At 36.5% G+C, this 22,116-nt stretch overlaps 1 protein-coding gene across 1 annotated transcript in view; it reads right to left on the reverse strand.

The window, feature by feature from the left end:
• Nucleotides 1-21,645, reverse strand: part of RAB18 (RAB18, member RAS oncogene family) — a 36,599-nt gene extending 14,954 nt beyond the window's left edge. The window contains exons 1-2 of the mRNA XM_059404117.1: nt 21,423-21,645; nt 16,057-16,112 (exon numbers count right to left, since the gene is read on the reverse strand). Coding sequence (XP_059260100.1) covers nt 16,057-16,112; nt 21,423-21,490 — 124 coding nt within the window. The 5' untranslated portion in view covers nt 21,491-21,645. The remainder of the gene's footprint in view (nt 1-16,056; nt 16,113-21,422) is intronic.
• Nucleotides 21,646-22,116: the final 471 nt, after the last annotated feature.

A 22,116-nucleotide genomic window follows, 5' to 3' on the forward strand; every position in this document is an offset into this window, starting at 1 on the left:
TCAGGCAACCAGCCTCCACCCTTAGAGGCTTTCCAGAAGTCACAGCACCAAGATAAACTCAGGAATCATTGAAAGGGGCTAGATATGAAAAACAAAAGACACCTTTACTGCTTTGATCAGTTAAGAAAATCAAAGGGTTTTAAAAACTCTGTGCCAAGAACTAAATATGTATTTCTTATAAATCAAAATATCCACAGAAAAACTGTAATTTTGGCTTTTTCTTGTTGTTCATTTGGGCTTGCACTTTTAATAGTTAATTCAGGTTTTTTAAAGTAATCTTTTTAAGGCAGATGAATAGTTCAGTTAAAACTAGACATTACAGTCAATAAAACCTTTAAAACAAGCAGTAAATGGAACATGAAAGTTTACCAAAGATAGTATCAACTGTATTATACAGAGACACTCATCAATGAGAAATCAGAACACATCAATGAAATCATATGCCATGTCAGAATTAAAAAGCAATCAAAAGAAACTAACTCAAAACTAACAAAAATCGGGCGCCTAGGTGGCTCAGTGGGTTAAGCCTCTGCCTTCGGCTCAGGTCGTGATCTCAGGGCCCTGGGATTGAGCCCCACATCAGGCTCTCTGCTCAGCAGGGAGCCTGCTTCCCCCTCTCTCTGCTTGCCTCTCTGCCTACTTGTAATCTCTCTCTCTCTCTGTCAAATAAATAAAATCTTAAAAAAAAAAAAAACATAGATGCTAGAATTAGCAAACAATAAATTAAAAACTAGTCTAAACATATAACCTGTGTTGAAAAAGTGAAGTACATATGAGAGATTGAAAAGACCCAAATCAAACATCAAGAGATGAAATGACAATGTCTGAGATGTAAATTACATGGGATGAGATTAACAAAAATCAGACATCACAGAAGAAAACATAAGTGAATATGAAGACACAGCAATGAGTGCCTGGAAGGCTCAGTCAGTTTAGCAGCGGCCTTTGGCTCAAGTTATGATCCTGGGGTTTGGGATCAAGCCCCATGTCAGGCTCCCTACTCAGTGGGTATTGTGCTTCTCCCTCACTCTCTGCCACTCCCCCCAGCTTGTACTCTCTCACTCTCAAATAAATACATAAAATATTTTAAAATAAATGAGTAAAAATCAAAATCAATGAAACAAAAATAATTGGTTCTATAAGGAAAAAATCAATACACTGATAAATTCTAGCCGAAGTGATCAGGAGAAACAGAAACAAAAACTGCCATTATAAAGAATGAGAAAGATCACATCACTACAGATTGCACAGAGGTTAAAAAGCTACCAAGGAAATGTTATAAACAAGTTCATACCAAAAGTTCATGACAATCCAGATGAAATGTCAATTTCCTTCAAAGATTAAAAACTATCAGAACTGACTCAAAAATAAATAGACCACAAACAAAATACCTAAAGAATATAAACAAAAGGAAATCAAAACATGTCACTATAAAAAATCAACTAAACCCAAAAGGCAGCAGTAATGAAAGAAACAAGGGAAAAAACTGTGTAAGACACACAGAAAACAAACAGCAAAAGGTCAGAAGTAAATCCTTCCTAATAAGTAATTATATTAAAGTCAGAGATTAGCAGAATATATATAAATATATACATAAATATATATAAAAGATCCAACTATATGCTGTCTATAAGAGACTCATACTCCAAAGGAAAGATCCCAATAAATATGAAGCAAACACTTACATAACTGAAAGGAGAAATACAGTATTAGTTTTAGATTTTAATATACCACTTTCAATAATAGATAAAACAGCCAAAGAGATAAGACAGAAATAGGATTTTTGAACAACAATACAAACCAGTAAGACCCAATAGAACATGCTACCCAACAACATCAGAATAAAGTTTTCTCAAGCGCACATGAAATATTCTCCAGGACAAACCACATGTTGTCTACAAAACAAGGATTAATAAATTCTAAAAGAGGGGCGCCTGGGTGGCTCAGTGAGTTAAAGCCTCTGCCTTCGGCTCAGGTCATGATCCCAGAATCCTGGGATTGAGCCCCGCATCGGGCTATCTGCTCGGCAGGGAGCCTGTTTCCTCTCTCTCTCTGCCTACTTGTGATCTCTGCCTGTCAAATAAATAAATAAAATCTTTAAAAAAACAAAAATAAGTAAATAAATTTTAAAAGACTAAACTCATATGAAGTATTTTTTATCATAATGTAATGAAACTAGAAATTGGTAACAGAAAGAAAACTGGGAAATTTACAAACGTGCACAAATTAAATAACACCCTTTTAAACAACTAATAGAGTAAAGAAATCGTAAGAAAAATTAGAGACTACTTTGAGACAAATGAAAACACAGTACACCAAAACTTGAGATGTAGCAAAAGCAGTGCTAAGAGGGAAACTTATAGCTATAAACATATATATTATAAGAGAAGAAATATCTCAAATCAATAATCTAAGTTTATACCTTAAGGAACTAGAAAAGAAGAGCAAACTAAGTGCTATAAAAGGAAGGAAATAATAAAGATCAGAACCAAGATAAAGGACACAAGGAACTGATATACAACAGAGAAAAATCCATGACCAAGGGCTGGGGTTTTTTGGTTTGTTTTTACAAAAAGATCAACAAAACTGACAAGCTTTTAACTAGACTAAGGAAAATAGAAGATTCCAATTACAAAATTCAGATATGAAAATGGGGACATTACTACTAATTTACAGAAAAAAAAGATTATAAGAGAATATTATGGACAATTATATACCAATAAGCTGGATAAACTAGATGAACAAATTCCTGAAAACACATAACTGACTAAATTGACTTATCAAGGAAAAGAAAATCTGAAGAGACCATTAGTAATTAAAAACATCTCAACAAAGAAAAGCTCAGGACCAGAAAGTTTCACTGACAAATTCCACCAAATATTTAAAGAGTTAACACCAATTCTTTTTTAAAAAACAGAAGAGAAAGGAACACTTTCAAGCTCATTCTAAGAGGCTAGCACTATTCTGATACTAGAACCAGACAAAGATGTTACAAATAAAGAAAACTACAGACCAATATCCCAGAGGAATACTGATGCAAAAATCCCCAGTAAAATACTAGCAAACTTAATTGAGCAGCCTATTAAAAGGATTACACACCATGATAAAGTGAGTTGTACTTTTATAATATAAGACTGGTAGATTATGAGCAAATCAATCAAAATAATATATCCCATTAAAGAATGAATGGGGGAAAAACACATGATCATCCCAATTCATGCAGAAAAAGCATCTGGCAGAACTCAACATCCTTTTATGATTAAAAAAAAAAAAATCAACAAACTAAGAACAGAACAAAATTTCCCTAACATGATAAAGGCTATATAAAACTCATAACTAACATATTCACTGGTGAAGGACTGACAGCTTTCCCCACAGATCAGAACAAGACAAGGACATCTACTCTCACCTCTTCTATTTTACAGAGTACTGGAAGTTCTCGTCAGAGCAATCAGGCAAGAAAAGGAAATAAAAGGTATCCGTATTGGAAAGGAAAAAATAAAATGACTTCTGTTCAAAAACATGATCTTATATACAGAAAATCCTAATTCTAGTACATACATACATACACACACACACAAACACACACCCCAAACAAATAAAAAACGTGTTAGAACAAATGAATTTAGCAAAGTTGCAGGATATAAAATCAACAAGCAAAAATCAGTTGCATTTCTATATACTAGCAATGAACAATCCAAAAAGAAAAATTTTAAAAACTATTCCATTTACAGTAACATCAAAAAGAAAATAATTGGGAATAAATTTAACCAAGGACTTTTAGACCTGTACACTGAAAACTACAAAACACTGCTGAAAGAAATAAAAGAAGACATAAGTGGAAAAAGTGTATTTATGAGTTGGAAGACTAAATATTTTTGAGATGATAATACTACCCAAAGCAATCTACAGTTTCAACACAATACCTATAAAAATTCCAACATTTTTTTGCAGAGAAGAAAAAACTGATATTCAAATTTATATAAAACAAGTAGTACTAAAGAGCAAAACAACACTGAAAAAGAAGAATGAAGTCTAAAGACTCACACTTTCCAACCTCAAAACTTACTACACATCTACAATAATTAAAGCAGATGGTACTAGCATAAGGACAGACATTTAAACCAACGGAACAGAAGAGATAGCCTAGAAATACACCCTAACATAGAAAGCCAATTGATTTCCAGCAAAGGAGCCAAGACCATTCAATGGGGAAGTATGGTCTTTTCAACAAATGGTCCTGATAACAGTGAATATCCATATATAAAAGAATGAAGTTGGACCCTTACCTTCTACCACACACAAAATGAACAAAGACATGAACGTAAGAACTAAATCTTTAAAATTCTTAAAAGAAATTATTGGGAAAAATTTTCATGACACAGGATGCAGAACTGATTTTTTGGGTATGACAACAAAAGCACAGGCAACAACAACAACAACAAAAACAGATAAACTGGACTTCATCAAATTTACAAATTTATGTGCATCAGAAGACACTATCAAGAGGACAAGACAAACCACAAGTAAGAACTATTTGCAAATCATAGCTGATAAGGGATTAGCATCACTAATATATGAAGAACTATAATTCAAAAATAGTAACAAAATAACCTAATTCAAAAATGAGGAAAGGATTTCAATAGACATATATACAAATGGCCAATAAGCACATGAAAAGATGCTAAACATCATTACCCATTAGGAAAATGCAAATCAAAAATCAAAACTACATGAGATACCATTCTTCAAACCCATTAAGATAGCTATTAAAAAAAAAATAACAAAAGGTAACAAGGATATAGAGAAACTGGAACCCCTGTGCATTGCTTGATGGAATGTAAAATGGTAGAGTCACTGTGAAAAATAGTTTGATGTTTCCTCAAAAAGCTAAAAATACAATTACCATATCATGCAGCAATTCCACTCTTAGGTATATAGCCAAAAGAAGCAATAGCAGAAACTCAAACAGATACTTGCGTAGCAATGTTGATAACAAAACAGATACTTCACATCAGAAGGCCTAAGCAACTCAAGTGCTCATGAACAGATGAAGATAAACAAATGTGGTTTTTACATATCATGGAACATTACTCAGTCATAAAATGGAATGAAATTCTGATATATGTTACAACATAGATGAACCTTGAAAACGTTAAGCTAAGAGAAATAAGCTACTCATAAAAGGACAAATATTGTATAATTCTAGAATAGGCAAATTCATAAAAGCAGAAGACAGAATAACGGTTACCACAGGCTGAGGGAAAAGTGGAATAAAGGCTACTGTTTAATTGGTGCAGAGTTCCTGTCTGAGGTGATGAAAAAGTTCTGAAAACGGATAGTGGTGATGGTTGCAAAACAAAGCAAATATACTTACTGCCACTGAACTGTAAACTTAAAAATGGTTAAAATGGTAAATTTTATGTTTATTTTACCACAATAAAAAAATAAATAGGTAACTGGAGAGTCCTGCATCTATTAAAGAAATTGAATCTATGATTAAAAAGCTTTCCATGAAAAAAATTTCAGGCCCAGAGTGAATTCTACTGCACATTTAAATAATAATCCATTCTAAACAAATGCCTCCAGAAACGTGAAGAAGAGTGAATACTTTCTTAGTCACTCTATCAATTGTACATTACCCTGATACCAAAACTAAAGACATTATAATTAAAAGCTATATAGACTAATATTCTTCATGACTCAGATGAAAATCCTAAACAAAATTTTATCGTAACTAATCCAAATATGTATAAGAGAACAACACATCACAACCAAGTGGGTGTTGTTATCCTAGGAACAAAAGTTTGACTTAACACTGAAAAAAATCAATAGGGACTTTACTACACTAAAAAAAGAAACTTAAAAAAAAAAAAAAAGAAAGAAACTTCAGGGGGTGCCTGGGTGGCTCCGTGGGTTGAGCCTCTGCCTTCAGCTCGGGGGGTGGAGGGGGGCAGACTTCGTATGATCACTATCAAATGCAGGAAATGCACTTAACAAAATCCAACATGCATTCCTGATAACACCTCTCAGCAAACTAGAAACAGAAGGGAAATTTCCCAACCTGATAAAGGGGGTCTATGAAAAACACAGATAACATCACACTTAATGGTAAAAGACTGAATATTTTTCCTCTTCATACCAGGAACAAAAGACAAATCCCAGCCCTCTTCACTTTTTTAAGAGAAAAACCAAAAACCTTTTTCTTTAAAAGCCAGGGCAGTAAGACAAGAAATAAAAAGAACCCAGATTGGAAAGAAAAAAAATGTAGAAATTCAATGGAACCTACAGGATTAAAAAAAAATTAAATTAAAAAACTCCTAGAACTATAAGTTTAGCAAGGTTGGAGGATACAAACTAAATGTTTAAAAAAAAATCTATTGTATTTCTATATATCATCAATGAACAAAGGATTTTTTAAAATTTTAACATTTTTAATAAAAGTCTATTAAATATTTAGGGCTAAATCTGACAAAAGATGTAAAAGACATATAGCCACTCTGAAAGAAATTTTTAAAGACCCAAATGACGGGAGACACATAATTTGTTCTGTGATTATAAGACCCAATGTTGTTAAAAGGTCAATTCTCCCCCAAATTGATGTATATAGAGTCAATGCAACCCCTATAAAAATCCTAGAAGGCTTTTATTTTTAAATCAACAAACTGATTCCAAAAGTCATTAGGAAATACAGATACTAGAGTCAAAAATAACTCTGAAAAAAGTAACAGAATTGGTAGACTAAGAATACATGACTTCTAGGCCTACTATAAGGCTACAGAAATCAGGACAATGAGGCACTGACATAGACAAATAGATTAATGAGATAGAATAGAGTCCAGAAATAGACTCACCATATATAAACAACCAAGTTTTTAGAAAGGTGCAAAAGCTATGCAGTGCAGAAAGGACATTCTTTTCAACGAATAGTTTTAGAACATACAAGGGAAAAAAAAAGGAAAAGAACAGAACTTCGATTCATATGCTTTACACTATATACAAAAATTAACTCAAAATGAATCACAGACCTAATGTAACACATGAAACTAAACAACTTCTAGAGGAAAACAAAGAGAAAAATCACTGCAATGCTCTGTTAAGCAGAAAATATAACACTGAAAACATTAGAAAAAACTGACAAATTGGGTTTATCAAAATAATAAACTTCTGCTTTTAGAAATAAACTGTTAAAGATAATGACAAGAGGAGCCACAGTCCAAGAAAATATCAGCAAAGCATATATCATGTAATAAGGAGTTCATATGCATAATATATAAAGAACTCTCAAAACTCAACAATAAGAAAAAATAAAAAATGAACAAAAGATTTATTCACATCACACACTCTCAAAATATAGCTCAATAGATAGCAAATAAGAACTTTTTAAAAAGACTTTTATTTTTATTTTTACTTACTTGTTTGACAGAGAGAGACAGAATACAAGCAGGCAGAGCAGCAGACAGAGGGAGACGGACAAGCAGGCTCCCTATGAGCAGGGAGCCCGATGCAGGGCTTGATCCCAGGACCCTGGGATCATGACCTGAGCTGAAGACAGACTCTTAATGGACTGAGCCAACCAGGTGCTCCAGCAAATAAGAACTTTAAAGACACTCAACATCACTGGTCATTAGACAATGCAAATTAAACCACAATGAGACTACCACAACATACAAACCTATAAGAATGGTTAAATTTTTAAAGTCTAATCATGCTAGGTGTAACAGGTGAGGATGTGGAAACAGGAACTTTTATGTACTGCTAGTGGATATATAAAATGACACAATCACTTTATTAAGAAATGGATGAACTATTTTCCAAACTTAAACATGCATTTACCATATGATCCAGCAATCCTATTACTGGGTATTTACTCTAAAGAAATAAAAATTTATATTCATATAAAATCCTGTATCTAAATGTTTACTACAGGTCTATTCATAACCACCAAAAACTGGAAACAATCCAGTGTCCTATAAAAAGTGGATGTAAAACATCCACAAAATGGAATATAACCCAGCAGTAAAAAGAAACAAACTACTGGCTTGCAAGAACATGGATACAGCTCAAAGGCAATATGCTAAGTGAAAAAAAGTCTGAAAAGTTTACATTAGATATTCCATTTATAGGACATTCTCAAAAAGATAAAGTTATAGTGATGAAGGCTCGCCAGTGGTTGCCAGAGGCTAGAGGCAGGAGAAAAGTATGACTAAAAAGACACTCGTTTTTTAGAATTATGGAACTGCTTCATATCCTGACTGTAGTAATGATTAAATAACTATATACATTTGTATAACACATGTTAAAATTCAGAAAACTATATAACAGAAAGGGGTCAATTTTACTGTATGGTAATTAAAAAAACAAAACACTGTCTACTCTTATGCTAGGAATATAAAATATAAAAAATATTTTCTAAAAGAATAAATTACCAGAGAACATGTATTACAAAATTTCTGCTTCTTTCTGATTTACGATTTACTTTGCCACGAAGTCCAAGACTGATTCTGTAAAACTGTTCCATGCGCTTTTGAAGTAATGAGCTCTTCACTCAAAAGATTTGATTGTGGCACCTTGATGGCCCAGTTGGTTAAGCAACCAACTCTTCATTTCCGCTCAGGTCATGATCTCAGGGTCATGAAATCAGCCTTGTGTCAGACTCCACATTTAGCAGAGTCTGCTTAAGACCCTCTCCCTCTCCTTCTGCCTCTTCCACCCCTATCCTATCTCCCTACCCCAGCCAGGATCTCTATCTCGATTAAATAAATAAATCTTTAAAAAAAGAAAAAAAAAGTGTTGACTAACGGATGTCTTGCTGGCTCTGTCAATAGAGCATGCAACTCCTGACCTTGGAATGGCAAGTTCAAGCCCCACGGTAAATGTAGGTATTTTTAAAATCTTAAAAAAAAAAAAAAAAAAAGTTTATCAATTGTGTTATTCTATTTTCCTATGGTCTCATCTGTGTCTTTTGGATCTATTTAATTATGAAAGAGATTTAACAAGTCTCCTAATATAACTGTATTTTCATCAAACTCTCATGTTTTGAACAGGTTTTGCTCTTATACATAACATCTATGTTTGGTGCCTACTTGTTATGATTGTTACAGCTACTTTGATAATAAACCCGGCCTCTCATTATTATATACTATCTTATTTCATTATATCCAGTGCATTAACCTTAAATTCTACTCTAAATTACATTATATTACCACCTGTTTTTATATTGCTTGCAATTGCCTAGCTCATCCCTTTATTTTCAACCTTTCATTATGTAAGTACTCTTCAAGTCCATCCGACAATGTGAGTTACTAGAATTGGACCAATTCACATGTAATTAACATATATTTTAATTCTGTTGCTTCCTTCTTCTGTTCAACATTTTTGACATTCTGTTCAAATCTGTGTTTGATCCTTTTTATTTCTGTATTACTACGTCGTGATTAAAAGAATACCAAGTTAGAAGTTAGGAGACTGGGTTTAGTATCTGTTCTCTTACTGAGGTCTAGATAGGCAGAAGCCTAACCTTCTTAAGTCAGTTTCCTCCTTCTCATCAAGGAATATAAAAATTCCTGCTTTACCTGCTAGTTATTTTGGAAGGAGGGAGGGTGAGAACATCGGGGTAAGATGACATCAAGAGGGGTACTATAAAAGCTTTAAGATCCCATGGAGAAACGATTATGAGGACCTAGATCCCCAAAACTGAGTTTACAAACTTTAAAAGTATCAACAATAAAATGAGGTAAGGGCTCTGCTACCCCAGAGGACAGAGTAAATATATTTTAATAGTTGAGAAGGAGGGAAAGCTGGGTGTGAGAAAAGACATACAAAACCTTATGGAGATTAAAGTTTTTGAGATGAAGAATAAGGTGGGAAGCCAGGGCTTTTTTGTTGACTACTTAAAGGGAGATATACAGTATAATGGTTTTATGGCAAAAAGTAACAGTGAGATAAAAAAGGTTTAGCCTGGGTAGCTCAGTTGTTAAGCATCTGCCTTCGGCTCAGGTCCTCAGAGTGAGCCCCCCATCGAGCTCCCTGTTCAGCAGGAAGCCTACTTCTACCTCTCTACTTCCCCTGCTCGTGTTCTCTCTCTCTGTCAAATAAATAAATACATAATCTCACAAAACAAACTGAGGGTTGCTGGGGGGAGGGGTGTTGGGAGAAGGGGGGGGGATTATGGACATTGGGGAGGGTATGTGCTTTGGTGAGTGCTGTGAAGTGTGTAAACCTGGTGATTCACAGACCTGTACCCCTGGGGATAAAAATATATGTTTATAAAAAATAAAAAATTAAAAAAAAAAGTAGAAAGGAGAGAGAGTAAAGAATAAAGCAATTTCTCAAACAATTAAATAAATATATTCCTCAGGGGGCCAGGGTGGCTCAGTCAATTAATGTCCAACTCTTGATTTCAGCTCAGGTCATGGTATCAGGGTTGTGAGATCAAGGCTGTATCAGGCTCTGAACTGAGTATGGAGCCTAAGATTTTTTCCTTTTCCCTCTGCTCCTCCCCGCACTTGCAAGTGCTCTCTCTTCTCTCTCTCTCAAATAAATAAATAAAAAAAATCTTTAAAGAAATAGTAGAGAACTTGTTTCAAATTTTAATTTAAAGAAATAAATTTTCTAATTTTTTATTTGAAAAATGTTCTACTCAAAGCATTTTTTATTCTCAGTCACCTAAAACAAGGTACATTAAAAAATTAAAAACTTTAAAAAAAATAAAAAATAAAAACTTTTAACATGAAGGAAATTCTGCCAATTTAATAAGCTTATATAAAATCAGTGTAACTAATTTCCATAAGCAGAAAAAGAAACCTGATGCCTTTTGTTTTTCCAAACATACCCTTGAAGTAAAAACAAAAAACCCGGTCAAAATATTCTTATAATTGTGTGTGTCTGTGTGTGTTGTCTATGTGTGTATTTATTTTTATGTCAAAAATATTATCTTGGATTATATATTTAAATATTTGTTGTCTCATTCTATTTCTTCTTCTGAGATTCAAATATACATATGCTGAATTTCCTTTTCTAATTTCCATATCATTTTTTCTCTCCAATGTGTTTTAACATTTTCATTCATTTTGGTTAATTCTACCCACTTTTTCCATTTTTAGCTTCTATTGTCTTTTATTTTGTTTTTCACAGTCTCTACTATCCCTTGTGATCCTTCTAATTTCACCTTTATTTCCGTGATGGTTTTATTTTCTTACCTTATTTCTCTTTCCTCTCCATCAGCCTACCCTGCATTCTCTCATGCAGTCTCACTATCTCTTCCCGAACTCCTGTACCACTGCTTTGTGCTTTCAGTGGTAAATGCTTCCAAAAACTGTTTTACATTCATAGCAAAACAGCTAGGCATGATTTTCATCTTTTCTACAGAAATATTTTTTCTGCTGAATATTCATCTGTCTGTTGTTTTTCTGCTACTTTCTTTCTTTTTGATTCTTGAGTGGTCGGGGTGGCCTAACGCTGAAATCCTTTTCATAATTCATCTTTAAAAGAGGTGAAATTTTTCTGGACAAGCTATTTGTAAGAGATTCATGCAGAAGGCTCCAGCGGTTCTAGTTCTTGACCATCAAAAACTATGTTTTGGTTCAAGGTTTCATATGAGAATCATTTAAGTTTTTCTATTTGTTTGTTTTTTTACTTTTCAACAACCAAAGGAGATAGGCAGCCTTGAGGTTTTCACAATGAAAAGCCATTACTTCCCCTACCGCTTCAGAGACAGACAAATGTAAAAATGTCTTGTTTGTGTGATTCTTTGTTTGGCTTCATCTCCCCAACTTCTTAGAATCAAACCAGGTGCAGGAAAACTCCTGCCATTAGCTTAAAAAAACAAAACAAACAAACAAACAAACAAACAAGAAAACCCATTCTGCTTTCGCAAACAAAGGATTTAGGCTTTGCATCTCAGGGTGGGCCTCTCGGGTTCCTGAAGCTTCTCTTGCTGGTTCCAGGCTCTGCAGTTGTGGCATCCTCACTCTACTTCTTCCCACATACAGCCTGCTTAGACTCACTGCCTTTGGCAGCCATTCCAGCTATTTTGTGGCCTAGGGTTTTTAGCTTTCTTCTATTTTAGTGGAATATGGGGTTGGGTTTTAGTTTGTCCCTCTCTTTGTTGTTATTCTAGTTAACCACCAGAAAGCAAAAGAAGAAAATGCCAACTTTACTGTACTGTCCTCGGATTCAAGATCTAACAATTATGTTAAAAGAGTATTTTATACAAGATTGAAACTTGAATGTCTCACTATATTACTGAAAGATAAAGGTGTGCTTTCCTAGTGGACAGCTCTGTATAAAAGAATGAAGCTTGACCATCCTCTTACACCATACACAAAGATAAATTTGAAATGGATAAAAGACCTCAATGTGAGGCAGGAATCTATCAAAATCCTAGAGCAGAATGCAGGCAGTAACCTCTTCGACACTAACTTCAGCAACTTCCTTTAAGACATATCTCCAAAGGCAAAGGAAACAAAAGCAAAAATGAACTTTTAGGACTTGATCAAAATAAAAAAAAACTTCTGCACAGCGAAGGAAACAGTAAATAAAACAAAAAGGAAACCCATGGAACGGGAGAGGATATTCGCAAGTGACACTACAAAGGGCTGGTATCCAAGATCTATAAAGAACTCCTCAAACTCAACACCCCCAAAACAGATAATAATATGAAAAAATGGCAGAAGACATGAAAAGACACTTCTGCAAAGAAGATATACAAATGGCTATCAGACACATGAAAAAATATTCATCATCATTAGCCATTAGGGAGACTGAAATCAAAACCACATTGAGATACCACCTTACACCAAGTTAGAATGGCCAAAACCAACAAGACAGTAAACAATAAGCATTGGAGAAGATGTGGAGAAAGGGGAACCCTGTTATACTGTTGGTGGGAAAGCAAGTTGGTGTAGCCACCTTGGAAAACAGTGTGGAGATACCTTAAGGAGTTAAAAATAGAGCTTCCCTATTACCCTGCCATTGCACTACTGGGTATTTATCCCAAAGATACAGATGTAGTGAAAAGAAGGGCCATCTGTACCCCAATGTTCATAGCAGCAATGGTCACAATCGCCAAACTGTGGAAAGAGCCAAGAAGCCCTTCAACAGATGAATGGATAAAGAAGATATGGTCCATACATATAATGGAATATTACGCCTCCATCAAAAAGGGTGAATACCCAACATTTGTATCAACATGGATGGGACTGGAGGAGATTAAGATGAGTGAAATAAGTCAGGCAAAGAGAGTCAATTATCATATGGTTTCACTTACTTGTGGAGCATAAGGAATAACACGGAGGACGTGGGGAGAAGGAAAGGAGAAGGGGGTTGGGGGAAATCAGGAGGGGGAGTTGAACCATGAGAGACCATGGACTCTGAGAAACAAACTGAGAGTTTTGGAGGGGAGGGGGGGTGCAGGGTTGGCTGAGCCTGGTGGTGGGTATTAAGGAGGGCACATATTGCATGGAGCATTGGGTGTGGTGTATAAACAATGAATTTTGTTACACTGAAAAAATAAAATAAAATTTAAAAATCTAATAAAAAAAAGAAAGAAAAAAGAAAAAAAAGGTGTGCTTTCCTTACTATTTTACCAGTAAAATACTAATTTTCCACAAAACACAAATTTTTACAAGGCCATTAGCAACTGAACTAATTGTTTTAGTTTAAGAGTTCGTGTGTATATTAGTTATAACCTCAGGCAGAAAATAATCTGATGCCTAAATGTAAAAGACACCTTCCAAGACCCAGAGCCCATTTGGGGAACAAATTATGTACATCATTAGTAAGCCACAATCTTCGTATTTATTTTTAAAGGAGACAAAGGCTTTTTAATAATGAGGACAATACATAATTTGTCATTGTCCAACTCTCCAGATTTCATTTGGGTTTGAAATGGAGACAGATAACTTTATATCATATATTGATCATTCCCTTAGTAAAATTTTAACTCTAGGCAAATTCATTTTCCTGCCAGTTACTACTCTTCTACTCCTTGCTATCCATTGCTAGGCATGTACTAAGTGAAATGAAGTTTTATTACTAATTGTTTAAAGAATAAATAATAGGACTCCCTGCTCAGTGGGGAGCCTGCTTCCTCCTCTCTCTCTCTCTCTTTCTGCCTGCCTCTCTGCCTGCTTGTGATCTCTGTAAAAAAAAAAAAAAAAAAAAAAAAAAAAAGAATCTTAAAGAACAAATAATATATCAAAGCTGAATTAAAATAGATTTTAAATTACTTGTGCTTTAAATGATTCCTTTTCACATACATAAATGTAGATCTGTAAAAGTTAATATGCCACACAAAAGCTAATAATGCCTGGTATAACCTATTAAACATTTAGAGGCACTATGAATTCATATTGATAAAAAGAAACAAAAAAGGCCTCTTCCTTAAAGAATTCTAAATAAGAAATATAGACAGAATGATGGAATCTAAAAAAATCAGTTTGACAACCACCATAGGTAGAATGACAGGGTGACACTTTAAAGGAATTTGGCATTTATCACCTAAAGTAACCAGTCCCATCACCAATCATGGTACAAATATATGGTACAAATACACACCATGCTCTGAGAAGCACTTTGTGGAATTCCCACAAAAAATCCATAAACTGAATTTAACCACAAGGACATATCTGACAGATGTAACTGAAGGATGCTCTACACAACTGAGCTGGTGTGTATTCAAAAAATGTCAAGGCCAGGAAAGACCAAGAAAGATAACAGAACTGCCCAGATTAAGACACTGAAGAGAAATAACAACTAAACTCAGTTGTGATCATGGACTGGATCCTGGACCAGAAACAATTTTTTTTTCTTTTGCTAAGTAAGACTTTAGAGGGACAATTAATGAAATCTGTCTGTATACAACAGAACTATATCTATGTTCATTCAGGAAATACACATTAAAGTATTTAGAGGAATCTTGTCTGCAATTTTACTCTCAATTCAAAAAAAAACCAAGAACACTGTGTGTGTGTGTGTGTGTGTGTGTGTGTGTGTGTATTTAGAGAGAGCATGATAAAGCATATGTGATAAATATTAACATTTGGGGACATATAAGAATTCTTGTACTATTTTTACAACTTTTCTCTAGTATGAAATTACTTAACATTTGAAAAAAAGAAAAAAATACAAATCCCCACATGCAATAAATGAAACAAAGCCAGTTAAGAGAAACTCTTTATTCTCCCTAATAATAATGCTAGGATCACATTTATTACATTCCACTGAATAGATCATGAAATTTTAGAGCTGTAAGAAAAACACATTGCCTCTCACCAAAACTCTTCCATTTATTGGTGAAAACAGTGAGGTTAAAGGACTTCCTCAAGATCTAGACAACTGGTTTAAGGCAGAGCCAAGACCACTCCCCTACTCTGACCCAGCTCTTTCACAATGCAAGTTGTCTCTTGATACATTTACATTGTCATCTACTCCCTGAACATGGGTACACACACTAAATAGCTCAATCTTCTCATATATTCTAGTGAGCTAATGGGGCAAACCACTTTCTAGCAATCTAAATTTCATTTTAAAAAGGCATTTAGGTATTATTGCTCCTAATGATATTTAATAACTAATGTCAGTAAACATGTGAGTTCACAATATACACAGGATATAGAAGCAAATGCTAAAAATGCAGAATTAACACTACTATTAGGTGATACTGGTAGGTCCGTGATGATAGACACCGAGTCCATATTATTCATCATTATAACCCCACCCTTCGGAGAGTGCCTGACAGACAATAAATACTCAGATAACTGCATGTTGCTAAGTGAAAGGCAATCCATAGTACAAGAAAAAATGTATGTACAGACAATCGTAATATCCGCGTTGTTAACCAAGTGCCACGAAACAACAAATGAGTTATTTTTGCTTGACGAGATCTACAAAGACTCCAGAAATGTAATGAAACTAGTTCAGCCTCGAAAGACAAAGAATTCAAAAGACATGGAAGCAATGGGGTGGTAGATGGAGGGTAGAAAAAATTAAATAAAACATACTGAAGGCAAGAAAATACCTGGCATTTCTACTGAACTTTAAACATAGGCTTACCTATCGTTGCGGCAAGTTCAGGATCAAAAGTATCATCTGTGAACCTCAAGAGCAGGCTAAAAAAGATGTTAAAAAGAGAGATTAGAAATTTGTCTTTTCTCCTAACCATTTCACAAATATTCATGATTATTTCATTTTGTCACAAATGAGACACAGATAATGGGCGCCTGAGTGGCTTAGTCGTGATCCCAGAGTTCTGGGATCAACCCCCACACTGGGCTCCCTGCTCAGCAGGGAGTCTGCTTCTCCCTCTGCCCCTCACTCCATTCGTGCTTGCTCTCTCGCTCAAATAAATAAAATCTAAAGAAAAAAGAGCCTCCGTAAAAAATAAATTAGACACAGATAAGAATAGCTGATGTAGATCTGCTCCCACAAATACTACCTCAGTGCAGATACATAAAGAGGATTTAAATTATTGGAAAGGCAATGAAAGAATCCCAAGAGCAAAGCAGTTTACTTACTATACTGCCCATGCTCTCCTACACAATTCCCAAGTGTGAAAAGATTTGGGTTTGGGTTTGGTTTTGATTTTTAATTGTAATGGTATATCCTTGTGAGAAAATAGAATCAGCAACACGTCATACTGCAACATGGACAAAAGGGGTGAAAATCAGTCTCTTGAAATGCAACAAATTAATTTTTTGTTTAAATCTGATGTGCACTACTCTGAATTCAAGTGAACAGAAAGCTGTGAAAATCTATCATCTGGTAACAAGTAGTAGTTGGACTACTTCCTAAGCGGGAAGAAAACATACAGTTAGCAGGAAGAAAACATACAGTTAAAAGTGAAGGTAGATCACACAAGAGCCAGAGAAGGTATACTCTAGCAAATGCTAGGTAGGGTGTATGAAATCAACTACGAACAGGGAGTTCTGAAAGCTTTTATTTAAAAAAAAAAAAAGAAAGAAAGAAAGAAAAAAGAATGGAAAGAACTGCTCCACATTTTGAAAAGTTAATGCCAGCAAAAATTGCAAGAAAATTAATCGAAGACAACTGCCATGGTTATGGTGAGAGTAAGAAGGACTAAACTTAGGAAATAGTAAAGAAACTAGAAAGAAAGAGATGAAATAATAGCAAAAGACACCATTTGAGCAGGAATTTAAGAAACAAGACAGAGGATCATAGGGGAAGAGAGGAAAAAGTGAAAGAAGAGGAAACCAGAGAGGGCGACAAACCATAAGAGACTCTTAATCATAGGAAACAAACTGAGGCTCACTGGGCAGAACGGGAATGGGGAGATGGGTAACTGGGTGAAGGGCGCTGGGGAAGGTATATGCTATAATGAGCACATACAATAAGACTGATGATCACAGACCTGTATCCCTGAAACAAATAATACATTATATGTTACTTCATTGAATTTAAATTTTTTTTTAAAAAAGACACCATATGAGTACTCAAAGATCTTATATATTCCAGAATTATTTATTTAATATAAGGTGGAAGTCAATTATTAGGAGCTCTTCAAAAATGCAGTTTAAGCTTTTGTTAAAGCCCAAGATTTATAAAATTAATCAATCTTCATTCGCATTATCTCCTTTAATAGGACAAGACTGTTCTACCGACGTGCATGCACTAACAAAATCAAGGATATAGCTATCCGATGTCTGAAATGCAAAAAAAAACTTATGCATATTTCTGAAGGTTGTAATTATTACTGCTAGAGGTTTTTTTTCCCCCAGAGTATAATGCAACACATAATGGCCTTTTAGTATTCAAAATCCAGTGCTATTAATTGTATTTAAAAGATTAATTCTCCCTTTTTTGGTTTTGCTTTCTTGTGTCTATCATGAAACCAGCACCACAAAAGTGAAATAGCAGATTTTCCACTTAACATTGTACCCTCTTGACTGTAACTTTGTTTATTCCAATGTGAGTCAGGTGACAACACTAACAAGAATCTTAAAAGACTGCACTTGTAAAAAATTTTCTTCTCTTCCCAACAGTAAGTTTTTAAATTAACAAAAGTAAAAATTTCACTAAAAACTTAGTTACTCATATTTAAGAATGAAAAAGGTAAGTATCCATTCTTAGTCACCACACTAAATAGTATTACAAAGAAACTTGCAGAGTAGCAGTGGCAGTAGTAATAATAATAATACCAGAATAATACAAATAATAACAATGGTATTGGCCATTATTTATTGAACATCAACAATGTGCCAGACACTTGAGCCTGTGTTTCTTCTTACATAATTGCTAATCCTTATGATAATCCTTGTCATTAAAGGTCCTTTGTCAGGAAAGGCAGGGAACTGATACAGTACAAAGCAACAAATTTTAATACTGGCTCTAAATGTAAGGAGATCTTAGCCACGGGTATACTGTTAGCTGGAAATGTATTCAAAACTCTATGTGATGCTTTTTTCTAGGCAGAGTCTATTTCTCTGTTTAAGTTTTTAAAGACTCCATGATTAAGAACCATGCTTTAAAGGATATATAGTTAAGCATTCGTATTTTCAAAGTCAAAGGATCAAAACACTCTCCACACTGAGCTACAGGTAGAAAGAGTAACTACCTCCATATCATTTAGAGGAAACCAAATTTATAATAAACAGTGTGATCATAAATAGTCTGCATTTCTTAATTTACACCTGAAGTTGGCCAAAAAGGATGTGGACAGAGACATAGAAGGACAGCAATTTAATTAACAGAAGGTCTCTATAATCCCTTCCAGATTCTGAAACACTTCGCTACTTCTTTACTTCACCATGGCTAGCCACAGAATCAAAGCATCTTACACATTAACGTTCGATAAGGTGTGAGGGATTTCTATTCCAACCTCATTTTTCAAATAAAAAAGAAGACCTAGAGTGTTAAGTATCACACACAAGGTCACACAAGTGGCAACACCAGTTTCATAATCTTGGTCTCCTGGCTGCTAAAACACATGCTCATCACACCCCAACAGTCTGAAATAAACTGGAAAAATAACCCACTACTTTGAATTACTTAAGATGTCCTTTCTCGTGCAACAATACAAATGATATTTCACTTCCCTTAACTCTAGATCTGTAAAGAAACAAACTTACTGGTCAGAACAACCCTTAGAGATTATATCCCGACAAAAGTTTGTGTACTAACTCTACTAACTCACCTTAAAAAGAACAGGCTTCTATGTTAGTAGAGTCATTTATTCTCATCATGCCCAGAAAGAATAAGTGTTCGAGGTTGTTTTCCACAGCAGAGCACATGCACCAATAATGTTCATCTAGCTAGAAAAATAAGCCAACTTTCTCCCTAAACGTAATCCTTTCTTGAAAGAGGCAAAGGTTAAAATTTTGCAGTGAGCAGCTGAAAATTCACCATTAAGAATTGAGAAAAGTTTGGAGCAGATTAGATCCAACTAAGTTTGTCTGAAGGGAGGGAACTAAGGAAACAGTTAAATCCGCCTAACTGATTTAACACTAAAGAACCTCAATTACGTAAACACTCTAAACTTCCAGAAAATTTTAACACAGTTAACTGGTCATCCATCCAATATGTTTAGGAAGATGCTGCCAACCAAACCTGAATTGGGCTGAACCACGCGAAATGACATTCAACCACCCGTGACCTCAAAATCAGCCATTTCATATGCCTTAACCTAAATGAGGGTCACATCTCAAGAAAGAAAGATCACGAGGCTATAGAAGTCCTATTAAGACAATGCTCAAAATATTAACTTTTTAACCCTCAAACAGTGATCATGAAAAGTACTTTATTCAGTCCTTTATTTTTTTAAAGATTTTATTTATTTCTCTGAGAGAGAGAGACAGCATGAGCCAGGGGAGGGGCAGAGAAGCATACTCCCCTCTGAGCAGAAAGCCTAAGGCAAGGCCAATCCCACAACTCTGGGATCCTGAACTCTAGGATCATGGACTGAGCCCAAGGCAGACACTTAAGCAACTAAGCCACCCAGGTGCCCTATTCAGTCCTTTAAATAATGCATACATACACACACACACAGACTCCCCATACTATTTTGCTATCCCAAAGTATTTCATTAATTCATTCCTTGTTATGTACAAGTCCCTCACTCCAATATACACGGAGGTAAATGAGAAAAATTAGAAAATTATTAAGTGAGAAAAATTAGAAAGCATACTGTCACACTTTTAAAGTATAAAAAATTGCAGAACATATTACAAAACAAAATTCAAGTTAAAGAAGTACAACTTGGGGCATCTGGGTGACTCAGTCACTAAGCTTCTTCCTTTGGATGGGGTCATGATCCCAGGGTCCTAGGATCGAGCCCGGTATAGGGCTCCCTGCTCAGCTTTTCCCTCTCCCACTCCCCCCTGCTTGTGCTCCCTCTCTTGCCGGTCTCTATCAAATAAAGAAACAAAAAAAAAAATTTTTTTTTTTAAAAAGGTACAACTTGATGAAGCGATCTGAAAGATAAGTTTAGCAGCAGATGTGGCTAAAATACGAAATTACAGCTCCTGGAATTGGAATATTGTTTAAAAATCCAGATCGCCAAGAATATAACCTAGTAATCATCACCACCACCATCATCATCATCCTAAGAGGGCAAGGAGAACTTGACCTGGAGAACTTTGTTCTAGGGCTTGGATGAAATCACAACCCACTTGCAACACTCACTGGGCGTCATTGTTCTTACCTGATACTCAACTACTGTCAGTTAATCTTTTCCCTCCAGAAAAAGTCAAGAAAGAATACACAAAACACTAATTCGCTCTTTCACCTCTAAACGATGCGGCAGAATGCGAAGGGACAATGACACTTTATTCTCCAAGGCGGTCCAGAGCTTGAACTCCCCGACTAAAGCGATTACTCAAGCGGTCAGAAGGCCCGAGAGTTCTTTCACAGCTGACTCAGGGGCAGAGAGAGAAGCGGCCATGGGCGGCCCCGAAACAGGCCAGGAATGTGACCCACGGCGTCGCGAAACTTCCTGAGTGGAATACTACGTCGTCAGAGAAAGCCTGACAGAACCACCAAAGTGCTGAAGTTACAGCTCAACTCGCGGGGTGACAGTGAACCTGAACCCCAGGGCCGAGTCCGGGCTCCGCTCGCGGCCACACTCGGGCCCGAACCCGCCCGCCACGCCCTGAGCTCCTCGGCCGCGAAGCCGCGAAGCCGCCGACCGAGACGCGGCCCTCGGAATTGTTTTCGTCTTTGCTACGACAGGACGGGAACGTATCCAGACAAGTCGGGCCTGCCCGGGGCCGACAACCAGGCGGGCTTGGGGGGCAGGGGCTGCAGGACCGCGCCGCGGAGAGGCCCGGGAGAACCCGCAGAGCCCGCCCCCAGCCCGGCCCGCACCAGCCGCCGCCTTTACCGTTCCCGACGCGGCCCAGCAGACAGCGGCCAGGGAGGCACAGAGAGCCCCGCCGCCCTCGTCGCCGCCCGCAGACCCGCCTCACCTAGACTTGCCCACGCCACTCTCGCCGATGATGAGGATCTTCAGGGTGGTCAGCACGTCCTCGTCCATCCTGACGCCGCTCCGCTCTGAGCCCAGCTGGCCACCCGGTTCCGGTTCTCAACCCTTCACCGGAGAGAGGGGCCCGCGCATGCGCAGCGCTGCACGTCTGCCACCTTCCTTTCTCCCCGGGTGTTTAGGTTGCAGAAGTCCCGGTCGCCCCAGTTCCGCCTTGGGGAAGCTCTGCGTCTGCGCAAACTCTGTCCCGGGCGTCTTTCCGGAGCGCTTATTCATCCTCTGCGCAAGCGCAGAAGGGAAGGGCCGCGTGTGATTTCGCCCTTTTGTAGGCGGTTACACCTCGCGTCTCCTAACCTAACCCTCCTTCAGTGGTGTACTTGGGAAAGGACCGAGCTGGCAGAGCATAACGCTCTTTTATTTCAGCAGCTGCTCGTAATAGGTGCAATGCAATAGGAAAAGCTTGTGCTTGAAGGCAGATATCTTAAATTTAGGTCCCAGTGCTACCTGATGAGGGATCGGAGCAGGAAAGTGTTCATCCTCAGACCAAAAGGCTGACCTGCGGCCTGCATAGTTTTGATAGGGTTCAGATATGTGCTGCTTGCTATAGTCTCATGACTACCTATACGTCTTACTGGTGGCTAATATTGAGCTGAATGATAAGCACCAGAGAAATCTTGTAA

Source organism: Mustela nigripes, chromosome 6 (genome assembly GCF_022355385.1).
Source record: "Mustela nigripes isolate SB6536 chromosome 6, MUSNIG.SB6536, whole genome shotgun sequence".
NCBI classification, from domain to species: domain Eukaryota; kingdom Metazoa; phylum Chordata; class Mammalia; order Carnivora; family Mustelidae; genus Mustela; species Mustela nigripes.